We start from the raw sequence: 13,655 nt of genomic DNA, 5'->3' as shown, positions 1-13,655 counted from the left end.
CACCTTGGCTGTCACTGATCCTCCTCTCTCCCCTCCGCCCGCCCTCCCTCCCTCCCTCCCTCCCTCCCTCCCTCCCTCCCTCCCTCCCTCCCTCCCTCCCTCCCTCCCGCTTTGCCCCATTAGTGGCTGTGTGGGTCTCTGGGTATGTGAAAAAGTTTTAACCAGGGCCTTGTGACTGGGAGCACATCTGTGGGAAGGCAGGGTGTTTGGGCTTTGCTTACTGTGCTCACTCTTTCACTCCCAGGGAACTACTATCAAGTGACGCAATGAAAGAATACAACAGGGCGCGTGTCTACCTGGATGAAAACTACAAGTCACAGGAGCACTTCACGGTGAGTCGTCTCTAAGCTGTGGTGTGGGCCCCAGGCCAAGGGAACCTGAGTCTTGGCTGTTCCTGAAGAGTCCTGAGTTGGCTTGTGTGCTCTGTCACAGCATAGTGTGACTGTCCTAGTGAAAAACTTCGCACATTCTAATGGCTGTTGGGTGGTCTAAGTCCACCGAAGACTGGCAGTGCTGCTGGCTGAGCTTAAGTTTGCATCCTCAACTGCTGGTGCAGACAAAGTGTGGACAGGAGCTGGGATGCAAATGGCCGGTGGCAGGAGGCTGGCCTTGGAATGTATGACATTAGAGGAGACGTCTAGGGTCTCGAGGCTGGCTTAGATGAGAGATTGGACTGGAATGTAGGCTGCTCTGGTGAGCCCTCTATACCAACGCCCCTGTTCCTGGGCTTGCCTATCACTTTGTAAGCCATGAGCAGGCCCCCAGAATTAGGCCTGCTTCAGAACAGGTGTACCTTGGCATCACTTTAATAAGAACTGTCCCTCTTCTACAAGGGTCCTGCCTCTGGGACACAGTGTGGGATAGCTACTTTAGGAGGTAGGAGGTAGGCAGTGGGAAGGGCCAAGAACTCTTGGGAGATGTTTGAAAGCTTTAATAACCGTTGGTTTGGAGGCCAGTGTCTCAAACTGTGGGGTGCCCAGGCCTTCAGGGGTTAACTTTCCGTTCTTTCTGCTCCAGTGCCTTTTACTTCATCCTCTATCACTTTGTCACATTCATAGGTGCTGCTTCTCTTCTCCATGAGGGGAGATCTGGCAGGGATTCTTGTCTGTCAGCCTGTCTTCTGCCTTGGGCTGGCCTGAGCAGCTGCTCGCCTTCTGTTGAACCTGTATGGAGAGTTGTAACAAGGGTGTGTGTCATGGTGGGCAGAGCAGCGATATGACTCCTGCCCTGCATGGTAGTGACTTTGGGGTTGTCCTTGGGGTAGAGAACCCTTGTCATGGTTTCAGTCTTTGAGTTTGAGGCATCCAGTGCCAGGTTTGTTCTAGCCTCTCAAAGACGTTTTCTCCACATCTATCTTCCATCCACATTCAGGGGTGCCCTTGCCTCTAGCTCTGTTCTGCTTAGAAAACAGTCCTCCCATTTCCCCTTCTTCTTCCCTTTGCCCTTCGGCTACTGGCTGCTTCTCCCGAACTCTGTACTCCCTCCATTCTTGTAAACAGCCTCTCCCCCTAGACTTCTGGGAGTCTCCCAGCTTCTTGTCTTTTCAAGTCAGGCCTACACAGTTTAAAAAAATATGACCTATTGGTGAGGATGGACAAGAGTCTAGACACAACAGGAGAGGGGATAAACTGAAGAAAGCAATGGGAACTGCTAGAGATGAAATGGAGCAAACAGCCCATAAAGCGTCACTCTGAGATGATGTCACATGGCCTGACATCATGTCCCTGGGGCCTTCCAGAGGGCAGAGGAAACAGAGATGCTTGGAGAAATAATGGCTGAGGGTTTCCACAGTTCCACAAAACTTACACACTCATAGATCTGATTGTGGCAGTGGGATTTCTAGCCAAGCTTCCAGACAGAATCTCTGTAAGGTACAGCATCGTCAGAGAGTGGAGCACCAGTGCTAAAAAGGCTCATCACCGTCTCTCCTCGTCTCTCTGCCATCAAGGCCTTACTCCTCTGCAGGCGTCATCTGTCGGAAGGGCCTTTTCTCCATAACCCCCTTTAAATATATAGACACAGTGATCTAAAAGCACAGGGAAGGGAGGATAAATTTCACATGTGCAAACAGGGCTGGTTTGGCACCATGAGAGCCTTCATAGCTGGACTGACAAGGGAGGAGGCCACTGCTTGAGGATAGAGCACGGTTTGTGATAATTCTGCATTGCTCTCCATTGCTTGTCAAGTGGTGACTGTGCCTTGGCATTCCTGTCCTGGTACCCAGTCTCTGTCAGCCGCAGTGTGGTAGGAAGTGCCTCCGTCGGACTGAGTGGTGACAATCAAGGGCTCTCCATGTCTGTCTGGAGTCACTGTAGGTAGCAGAGAGTAGAGGTCACGTACTCACTTATCCAGATTGTAACTGCAGTGACCCTGAGTCTTTGAGCACCATCCACCTCATATGCCTCCACTGCAGTCCCTTGGTGTGTCATGGTCCTTAGTAGGAGCCTTAGGCTGTCCTGGAAGGAAGGATCTACACCCCTGAGGTCCTGAACAGAGTTGGTAGCATCTGGCTGCTAGGTAGCCATCCTCCTGTCCAGCCTGGTACCCTGTAGCTTCAGACAGAGAAATTTAATCTTTGTAAGATTGATGGTATCAGCTGAGTGTTTTTAGCTGAGTCTGGTTCAAATAATAGGCCATTAATTGAAAAAGGAAATTGAGATGAATTTATCTTATACATAAATGCTGTCATGGGCATTAATAGGGATCAGAAAATAGTGGCCTGTTTCCAGCAAGCTGCTGAACTGAATGAACTGCACCTGCTCTATGAGCCTGCTGTGGGGGTGGTGTTGGGGTGGGTGTGGAGCCCCGGAACTCCGGGGCTGGGGTGGCCTGTTGGGGTAAGTGCGGCTTCATTTGCTGAGAATGCCCCAGGGGCTTAGAGTAGGACACTTGCAAAGGACCCTGGCTGCCAGCAGGTGGCACCAGTGCAGCACTTTAGCCACAGTCCTCCCTACAGGGCCTGTTCCTAAGAGCATTTTCATACTTAAATGGACACATTAAATTTTGTGTGCTTACCGTGGCTAGCATCTGTGTCTGTTGATGTGAGATGGACGTCTGCTGTCTATGCTATATAGAGACCACGAAAATGGCCCCTCATTTCTGGGCCCCTGGCTTTGTCACTGGCTAGCTCTGCTAGTTTTACATGGAAAGTTGTGTGTCAGAAGCTGGGTCTTCAGAGGTTCTGCCAGAATGGCGTGTTGGATTGTTACCACTGGAAGGTCTTGGTCCCCATCCTGTTTCTTGTGTTTGAATGTTTCCACTTGAACAGAGGGGATTGGCCTTGGGCCAACACAGTGATTACTTGTGAATCACATGAGAGGCGGGAATGAGCATACTGTGTCTGGGGACACTGAGAGTGCCTGACTCTACTTCCTGGGAGAGCCTACCTTGGTTGGCTTAGCTTGGTTTTGTTTGCTGTTTCCTCCTGGGATTGACCATAAAGGTGCCCAGTCACATGTTTAGAGTCACTGAATGAACTGGTCTCCTAGCAGAGCACTGGAGAGCACTGGAGAGCACTGGAGAGCACTGGAGGGCTGGGAGTGTGAGTCATTGTGAATACATCCACAGCCCCTCTGGGTGGAATGGGAGAAGGCAGTGGTATCTTGGAGAGAGAGCGGCGGTCGTGAGCGGAAGAGAGAGTTGGAGGCTGTAGGTGGGTGTGTTTAGTGTCAGGGACTAAAGAGGGTCCCTGGCTGAGTTGCCAGGAGCATGGCTGCAAGGAGGTGAAAACTCAGGGAGGTGTGAGGGAAACAGGAAGTGGAGGCCCAGAAGCCAAAGTGCCGTGAGAAAGAGTTCCCCAAGATGGGTTTTCAGGGAGGTAGAGGCTACGTCTCTCTCCATACTGCCCTTCCAGGCCAGACCCGAGAAGAATGAGATATGACATGCAGGTGGGAGGGCCCTGGGGTCTGTGCAGTGTGTGGAAGCTGGCATCACTGAGACTGTAGCAGAGGTGGCTCTGAGGCCTGTGCCATCCAGAGAATGGTAGGTACGTTTCCTCTTTGGTCATGTGTTGGTGTCCTGGTCATGCTTTTGTGTTAACCCCAAAGAACAAGGTGCCACCAGTTGAAACATCAGTGAGGCAAGTGAAACATAGAGCTCTTCTGTTGAAGTGGGTTGTGTGTGCCTCTGTAGCTGCCTGTAGCAGGAACTAAAGGAGCAAACGATGTGCTCCCCAAGTAGGAGAATCCTTCTGGGCATCCAGGTCACCACACTGTTCTGTCTTTCCTGCTCTGGGGCCCAGGGATCCCCTTTAGCTAGTCCTGATCAACCCTTTTTACATTTCTCCTCAGCAGCACCTGGGGTAGGAGTCGGGGTAGTAACATAGACCGCACACTCCTGCAGACCAGGTCATTGCCATTGGGTCCTAGGATGTCAGATGTCCATGGCATGCTCCTGAAAGACATCTGCAAAGAGACACACTGAAAGAAAAATCTTGTCATCCAGCCATCCTCTGTGGGCTGGGGCCATCATTGCCATGCTCCTGGCCCTTCTGTCATCTTAGCTGCCTGTGACACTTACTGTTACCTGGCCTTTGCGCTGGCTTGCCTGTCCACTTCTCAGACACTTGCACCCTGTCCTCTTCCTGAGGGACTTCTAGAGTAGGTGTCCTTCTACTGGTGGGCACACCTTAGCCAGGGCCACTCCTCACTGTCAGAGACTGGCTCAGTGAGGACAGGGCTTTGTCTTCAGAGGAGGGGCTATACCACTTGGTATAAAGTGCAACATGTGTTGGTGTGAATAGCCCCTGTGCGACATTTATGTTGATAGAACGGTCAAGGAAATCTGTATTAACCGTTTGGCATGTAACATGAAACTATGACTTCATAAGAAGAGTGATTTGAACAAAATGAAGAACAAACTTGACCTTTACAAAGTTAGACTCTACAGTGGAGTTGAGGTTTTTCTTGGATGTGCCAGGTAGGAGCCCTGGGTTGCTTATTCACAGGGTGGCTCTCTTGGGCCTGCCAGGTAGGGTGGGCCCGAGAAGGAGGGCCCCCAGCTGGAAACTGAGCTCTGTGCTATGTGGATGGAAGATAGAAACATGATCCTGAACTGGTGTGGATGATACCCTAGGTGCAGAGGATCCAGGAGAGAGAGAGAGGGAGAGGGAGGAGGGAAGAGAGAGAAAGAGAAAGAGCTCTGACCTGGTACTTGAACTACCTTCCTGAGTTTAGGCCTCTCACCGCCAGTATTGGAGATGGACTTTGAAGGCCACTCCCAGGGCACTCAGCATCACAGAGTGGCACCGTTGAGTTTCACAGAAATCCAGCCGTGCAGATTGGACACTGAGGAAGTACCTGGGTGAAGTTTTCCAAGTCTGTGCTAGTGTCTATTGATCAGGCACTCTAGCAGCATGGAAATCATGTGTCTGATTTAGCCAGCCACTCAGAGGAGCATAGAAAACACATCGCTTACCTCCCGACAAGCTGGCGCATCAATAAGAGTACGTGAGGTAACGGCTTCCTTGTACTACTCTAGCTTCAAAATGGCAAAGTGAGGAAGAGATTGGAAATTTATTTTCGTATAATTCCACTGCTGTCTTGTTTTGCTGCTGAAGGAAAGCATTGCAGCATGGGGTGTTCATCAATGCTTTGCTGGTTGTTCATCTGGCCTGGGAAGCCAGAGGCTGTGCTCACTGTGGTGGACTTCAGACGTGGCCTGGGGATAGCCATGTTTGTCACCTCCTGTCCCAGATGACCTGATATCTGAAGTTTTGGTGCCTGAGTAGGGGATCTAGAGCCCAGGTCCAGGGCTATGGTCCTTGCCTGGCTTCAGAGCCAGCCTGAGTGGCCTCTTGAAGCTGCAGCTGATTCAGTAGCATTGCTGCTGGAACTGGAAAGGCAGGAGGTCTCTTGGTTTTACTTCTGTCTGCACCCAGGAGAGGGCACTGGCTGAACCTTGAGAGCTGGTGAGATCTGGCCAAAGCTCTTGTTTCTGGGCTAAAGATGCTACAGAGCCAGGGTGCAAGAGGGAATCCTCCCTTTCCATGTGGGTTTTCTTGACCAGCTAGGGGAGGAGGAGCCACACCTTACTAATGACTTAATGTGGGAGCAGAAAGACTTCGTTGTTGTGGGTGACACAGCTCCTGAGATGTCTGAGAAGGCTTAGCTAGCTGTCATAGGTCCCCAGGAATGGCACATGCCAGTGGGGCAGTTGATAAGAGATGGCATCTGTAGGTTTCTTAGTTCCATGCCCTGCCTGGACCTGGGATTGCCCACACCCTGCCTCAGGCCAGGAGAGGAGGCTGTATAGCTGGACACAGAACATTCTTGGAGGCTGCACATGCTTCTTGAGGTGCAGGTGCCTGGAGAAAATCTTGCATGCTATGCTGCTGGTGGCAGGCACAGGTGTGGTAGCTGGGATGGGTAGACCAGTGGTGTTTGGGGAGCTTAAGAGGATTCTGGCCTCAGTTGTTCCCCTAGGAATCTTGTTCATGAGCAGTCTATGTGGGCTGTGGAGTGATGGTGGTTGAAGGGAGTCCTGGGCAGGTCAGAGACTGAAGATCCCAGTGACCTGTCTGATTCAGGGACAGTAGCAGGCCAAGGGTGGCTCCAGGAGGCAAAGCCTACCTCAGGTTCAGGGACCGCAGCTCTGTCGGTGCAAAGGCCCTGCTGTCTGTTTACTCGCGGCTCTTACCTGGCAGAAGGCCTTGGGCCTGCCAGTCAGGATTGCCTAGACATCTGGATGCTGCTCACATGTGGACTGGTAGTTCCTTTTCTGCCCTCATACAAGGTCAGGGTCTCCTTCTTTACTTTCTCCTGCGTGGCGGATTCCAGCACTGTTGGGAATAGGTGTTTCTTGGAGGTCCAAGAAACAAGCTAGAGCACTTGGACATGTGAGACATGACTCTGCTTTTGCCTGGGTGTCCTGGGTTTTCTTGGGCTCTGGAACTTACTTGCAGAGTATGGGGTGGGGTGTGATAGTGATGGTTAAGTCAGGGTTAAGGGGGGCATGAGATGCTAAAGGCTGATAAGGAGCTGTCACAGCGTGATGTACACATTTACCTTCACTCCCCGAGTGAGCTCAGAAGGCTCCTGCCCTGTGTGGCCTGACTGCCCCAGCAGAGGTCCTGGTGCTGGCGTTCAGGGTGTGACTGAGGGGTGGAGGTTACCCCTTCCTGGAAGACCCCTTCCCACCACAGTATGAGGGGTCTCTCCCTGCTCTAAGATGTTAGGGGAAATTTGTGGGAAATTAATGGAGTTTGCTGGTGTTCTTTGATCTGAGGAAGAGGAAGGAAAGGCAAATGTGTTTATGATGAGGGACTAATCTTTGCCAGCAGCAGCCCCCTCTGCACTGGGCCCTGCCCTCCTCCTCCTCACCTGAGGCCTGATGAAGTGAGGAGCAAGATTGGTTTTCTGAGGGCATCGGGCGCCCTGTGCTCAGTTAAATCATGGCTGTCTGCACCCCTGGCGGGTGATGACCTGCCCTCCTGCCTCGGCACCACGGCCCTTCGGGATGTGATGATGTGCAGCCGCAGCAGCCGGGCTGCAGTGAAGGTGAAACTGTCGTATCGATCTTTTTAGCACTAAAATATGAGCCACTTTACGCCGCTCCCCGCTGCTGTGATGTGAAAAATAATAACTCGGATCCAAATTAAAAATATTGATCCCTGGAAGGTGTTGAAAGTAAATAAACACCTTCCGAAGTTTTCGGGTCAGCCGAGGAATGGTGCTCAGCAATAAATGTGTCGGCACGTCAGAGTCAGGGTTCTTGATCTGTTTTTCCTCTGAATTGATTTTTCATTATTTACTTCCTAAAAGTGTTGGAATTTGGTCCTCTACCGTTAAATCCCAGTGTTTGGGCAAATGATTTCTTTGGGGCTTATGAGGTGCTCCTGACCCACTCCCTCATTGATTGATTGATTTTTGACTCAATGAGCTTGCAGTCTACGCTTTATTTAGGACTTCCATCATAATTTTTTATACATTTAGGCTTGACTTTTTTATTTCCCTGTAACAGATGAGCTGACATTGGCCTATCAAACTGGGGAAACAATTGCCACGAGGTTAATTTTGTTGCGGGCTCCATGCATTGTGCGGAGATGTGAGGTTTTCTCTAGTATAGCCCAGGCCCTGGAGGGAGTCTGCCTGACCCAGGACATACATTTAGAACACCTGGGAGGGTGGTGCCTGTAGGGACCCCAGGATTTGTAAGTGGCTGACACTGGTTCTCATGAGCTCGAGGACAAGCTGAGACCTGTCTCTTAGGAAGTTCCCTTTTCAGAAGGCAGCTGAGAGCTACTAGTAGCTATGTCTCTACCTGGCCTGGCAGGAAGACCAGGGGGCAGTTGCTAGGCACCACACAGGGGAACATTGTTGGCCCATCCTCACTGGGTTTTCCTGGGTGGAAAACATGACCATACCACTCATCCTCCTGTCTTTAGAGGTGAGGGATTCTACTCGCCAACATCCAGACAGGGGTGCTGAGTCTGTCAAAGCTGTGTAGGTTGGATGTTGGAGAGCTGCCTGCAGAGAAGAAGGGGTAACCTTCATCTCCAGCAGCTTCAGTAAAGGCCCAGTACCTTTCTGCTCTGCCAGTAGCTTCTCATGCTCCTTGTTCTTGGTGCCAGGCAGGCTCAGCTGTGTGCCTATGGGCATTGGGCAGACCCTGATGCATGCCTGCTGGCATTAGGCAGACTAAGATATTCCCCTTGGACATTGAGAAGACCCATATGTGCTCATTGGGCATCAAATAGATTCAAAAGTGCCCATATGAGTGTCTACCAGATCTAGATATGCCCCTGTGGGCATCTGGTAGACACAGATGTGCCCAGTAAGCATGGGGCAGACCCAGATATGCTCCTCTGGGAATCAGGTAGATGCAGATGTGCCCCTGTGGGTGTCCACTGGATCCAGACATGTTCCTGTTAGTACCAGGCACGCTCCAAGGTGCCTCTGCAAATGTTGAGAACCCTCAGGTATGCCTCTGCAGGTGCTGAGGACCTCAGATGTACCCCTGTAGGTGTCAAACAGACCTAGGTATGTTCTATGCATGTCAGGAGATCCAGATGTTTGAATGTTGGACAGGACAAAATGTGCCCCTGCGGGCATTGGAAGACTCAGCTGTGGGCCTGTTCATAGGGCTCTTGGTCATCCATGAGAAGCAGTTGCTTATGGTCCCATATTCTGTCTACTTTCTGATGGAGGAGACTGGGCCAGAGAGCTATAGTAACATGGTACTCATACCAGAGCTTTCATCTGCTTATCCACCAGTGTCTGCCAGAGCTCATGTGTCCCATGACTAGCCCGCCTCTCCATTGTCACTCATATTTGGACTAAGGTAGTTGGGAACAAGAGGCTGGGATATCTACTGATGGATTTTGGACAGGGAGGGAGCACCACAGGCATTCTGAGAAGGCTCAGTGCTGGAAGGAGGGATGGGGCCACCAGCTTGGGTCTAGGTATCCTTGATTGAGTCTGTGGCCTCTCACAAGGGTGGAGTAGCCCTGGCCAACCATGTTGCCTGCTTGGCATGACTGAGTGGTTTTAAGAAAAGAACACTTCAACCTGGTTTAGCGAGCATTGACTGAAGAGGAGGTGACAGTAGCTGGCTGGTGTGAAGGAGGTTGGTATGTGACCCCCAACACCTCCTCTCTTCAACATCGTTCTGGCATTACCTCCCCTAGGTGTGGTACTGTGGAAATGCCACCGATCCACCAATACCAGGCTTGGGATAGGAGATGACCAGAGCCCAAGTCATCTTCACATATATGGTTGGCTCCCCTGGGGTGATGTGGTGACTGCTAGGCCACACTCACCTCCCAAATTCCAGATGCCCATGACTAGATGGGAATGACGCATCTTCTTATGGGACTGTCTTTTGCCAGACAGCAGTGCCCAGCTCACCTCTAGCAGTGGTTGGACAAGAGTCTTGGAGGGAGGCACACATGCCCTATGCCACAGGAAGGCTCACCAAGTAACCACACAGAGGAGTTCTGGGACACTGCCAGCCATCTCTTTGTGGGACAGAGAAGACAGGGACATTGATTTTCTTCTCAGGAACCAAAGTCTACCAAGCTTAGCCAAGAGCTTGGGCCTGCTTCCCTATCCTGAGGGTGACATACACCCTGCTTATCAGCCCTGGAAAACCAGGGTGTGCTCCTGAGACACAGACACAAGGATGGCTACCCTGCCCCCTGCCCTCCGGACCTATGTTGTAGGCTGATGAATACAGAGGGTATAGTTGAGACTTTGGCCCCGAGGCTCTGAGAATACATTAGGATGAGGACGTTCTGAAGAAGCATCTTAGGAAATCAGGGTAGAGTGTTGTTCACTCAGCTCACCTAACTAGCGAACCCTGCACAATGGGTTTTCTGTGCCAGGCAGTTCAGTCAGGGCTGTGTGGACCACAGAAGAAGGACCAAAGTCTCCACTGAGCGTAAAGCCCCAACACTTGAAGCCAGCTGCATCTATTGGTCCTACTGGCCAGTCACTCCAGCAGAGCTAGCTGGATTCTGATAGTGTCATTTTGTGTGTTTTGCTGGGTACAGTAGCCGACATCCCAGGTTAACATCAATATGCAGGTATGGGTGACCCAGGCCACATTGAAAGATGCCAGGCAGGTAGTGCTCACACTCTGGCAGTTGCCAAGGAGCCCTTAGTGGCCAGCACTGCCTGAGCTGGGTCCTCACAGTTGCTGAGCACTAGGCTGTCTTGAACAGAAGTGGATCCAAGAGAAGTTTAGGAACTCGCCCAGAGCATAGCACAGTGGAAGCTTATACTTTCAGTTGTAATAATACATCTAATGCTCTGACTTGAAGGAACAGACAGGCACTTAAACAGCACACATGAGGACACATAGGAAGCCCCCGGCATGATGGTGTAGATAGAGCGTGCCTTGGGGACCTGGCGCCCAGGGAGCAGATGTTGCATTGAGTAGTACAGGGAAGGTCTCCCATCACTGATACATAGACTATCTGAGCATGGTTGGCAGGGAGAGAGGAAGCCAGAGTTATGCCATGCTTAAGGCATCAAAGAAAGAATTAGGGTGTGACGAGGTGGTCAGTGGGGACTGCTGCAGGATTTGGGGGAAGAGGGAGGCAGTCATCTAGGGGCAGGTTGGTTGTTTCTAATTTAAAGGTCTATCTGATTTAGCCTTAAATTCATATTGAAGAGAATTCACAAAGTAGACTAGAAAAAGTGATCCAACCAAGTTTGTTTTCATTTTTCTTGACTTCAGTCTTCTGCCTTTTGAAAAAGAGATGCAAGGTCAGACCTTGGTGGGTGGAGACCAATAGGGAACTCCCGTATCTTAGTGGGACATGGAAACCAGATGGAGTGTGGCCAATCCTATAAATGAAGCTGTGTTTTAGTTCCTTTCCCACATGCCCTCTGCTCCTCCATCCACCTCACACTGTGCCCCAGGGACACACTTTCACCTTTTGTGCTGGGTTTGAGGAATCAACCCAGAGACAAACAAGAACTGTTTGAGCTGTAGGATCAACTTCATGAATTAACTGCACTGGAATAATGAGACAAGTTTCCTTCAGTGAACCACCAGGGTGCAGTGCTCTCACAAGCGGCCAGATCGTGAGTTAACATGCAAGTACTTCGTTTATATCTTTGACATCTTGTCCCATGTCTAGTGGCTTGCAAGCTATGAATTTGTAAATGATTTTATGGGAAACTGAAATTTAAATAACACCAAAATATGAACTGTTCAGTACTGTATTAGGTCAGTGCTATGTAAGACCTTTATCCTGAGAGCCTTAGCATGCTGCTTGCAAAAATCAGTGAGATCTGAGTATATGGAGCTGTACCAGGCTTGGGGGAGCCTCAGTAGTATTGACGTATCTATTCTACCCAGGTTGACATGATGCTTCAATGCTGTTCTAATCAATATTGGAGTAGATTTTTTTTGTAGAAATCAAAAATCTGGATTTAGGTTTTATATGGAAGTGTAAAGGACCTACAGTGGCCCAGCGACACTGAAACTGGACAGAGTCAGAGGTCTCATTTTGCCTGATCAAGACTTGCTACAAATCTACAGTAGGCGAGACAATGGAGCATTATCAGAAAACCAGAACAACAGGCCAAGGGCTAGAGAGGGGGCCTGGAAGTCATTTGAGTTTGGCTGCCCTCAAGACTCTGAGGGCTGGGATTTCAAGGGCATACTGCCTTTGAGTTTTGACAAAGGTGTCCAGGCTATTCAGCCATGAGGGTGTATGATCTGCTTAAGGGATGAGTGACCCTTTGACCACTTGCCGTGAGTCAACCCCAGCTTTCACCAGAAACTGTGGAAATTAACTTCCATGTGGTTACAAGTCTGGGGGAGAAGTGATGACGGAACTTGGCAGGCAGCATCAAATGAAACATTGGTGTTTTTGCAGAGTAGAGGCAGTTCGCAGCCCATGAGACAACATTGCAATCTTACCTGACCAAGAATTTTCACTTGAAGTTCTTCAAGTAAATAACTTACCAATCAATAGAAGTAGGACAGAGGGCCTGGTTTTTGACATGGGGGGAGGTCTGAACAGACTTATCAGGAAGATGCAGAAATGGCAGGTGAGAGTGAAAGGTGCTCACCTTCTGGCCACCAAGGCAGTGTCCTTGTCTCTGAGTGTCCCTTCAACCAGCAGCCCAGCTTCCAGTACTAAGCACTGTCCCTGCTCTGTGCTGACAGTGTCCACTTTACAAGTGAGGAAACCCCCTCATATCTGGACTCTGGGCTGCTTCTGGGCCTAGGCTCCAATTTTACGTGAACCCATCTGTCACAGAAGGTGTAAAGCATAAAGCCTCAGGCTTCACACGTGTACCTGTGCCTGGTCCTAGAACATCTGCTCTGGGAGCACACATGGAATAAGAACTAAGGAGAAGCCTCATCTGAGGGCAGCAAGGAGCATGACCCTGCTCCATGTGACCCTTTAGCCACAGCCATGGGGTGCCACCCATCTGCCCCGGCTAATTGTGACATCTGGTCTCATGACTCTGACTGTCTCCCCCCCCCCCCCCCCCAGGTGTCCTCCACTTCCAAAACTGTGGACATTGTGTCTGCAGTAAAAGCAGATTCTGTGGTCAGTGTACCCAAAGCCTTCAGGAGCCTGTGTCTGCAATCATGGCTTCTACTCCTGCCCTTGCTTTCTACTCCCATAGGGCATTTGCTGGTGGTGGCTGTGTCAGTCAGCTGTGAGTTCGGGACCCTGGTTTCTGTGGGCAGGAGAGCAGTGTGGAGTGGGAAACCCCGTGGCTGCTGGCTGCATGTATGGGGAGGGGTGATGGAGGCTTGACACCCCCAGCCTGCTGATCCAGGCCAGCCTGACTACTTCCCACCTAGGCCCTCAGTTACTGTATGTCTACCTTTGTCCTACGCTCTCTGGTGAGAAATCCCTAACAGGCCTTTGGTGAAGCTGAGCCAGGTGCCTGGTGGCGGCAGATCCATCAGGCTGCAGACAGGCATGATCGAGGACCGTGTCACATGAGCCTAGGAAACAAATACACTGCAGGAAATGTATTGGTGAACAAACTGAAAGATTGTAAAGCTCTTAAGGACTTTGATGCTTGTTAGCATTTTTTGACAGAAAATCACTGAAGCAGTGGACATAAAAAAAAATAGTGCTGGTGCTCACAGTGTAGCTGCTCATTCTATTTATTTGGCCTCAAGTGACGTTTCTCTTCGGAGTCCCCTGTGAGCCTTGCCCTGCTTCCCTAGACTATTTT

At 50.6% G+C, this 13,655-nt stretch overlaps 1 protein-coding gene across 1 annotated transcript in view; it reads left to right on the top strand.

The window, feature by feature from the left end:
• Positions 1-13,655, top strand: part of Inpp5a (inositol polyphosphate-5-phosphatase A) — a 202,630-nt gene that overhangs the window by 96,094 nt on the left and 92,881 nt on the right. Inside the window, exon 4 of the mRNA XM_028869475.2 lies at positions 245-332. Coding sequence (XP_028725308.1) covers positions 245-332 — 88 coding nt within the window. The remainder of the gene's footprint in view (positions 1-244; positions 333-13,655) is intronic.

This window comes from Peromyscus leucopus, chromosome 1 (assembly GCF_004664715.2).
Source record: "Peromyscus leucopus breed LL Stock chromosome 1, UCI_PerLeu_2.1, whole genome shotgun sequence".
NCBI classification, from domain to species: domain Eukaryota; kingdom Metazoa; phylum Chordata; class Mammalia; order Rodentia; family Cricetidae; genus Peromyscus; species Peromyscus leucopus.
The sequence above is the reverse complement of the archived record's forward strand: the minus strand, read 5'-3'. Positions and strand labels throughout refer to the sequence as shown.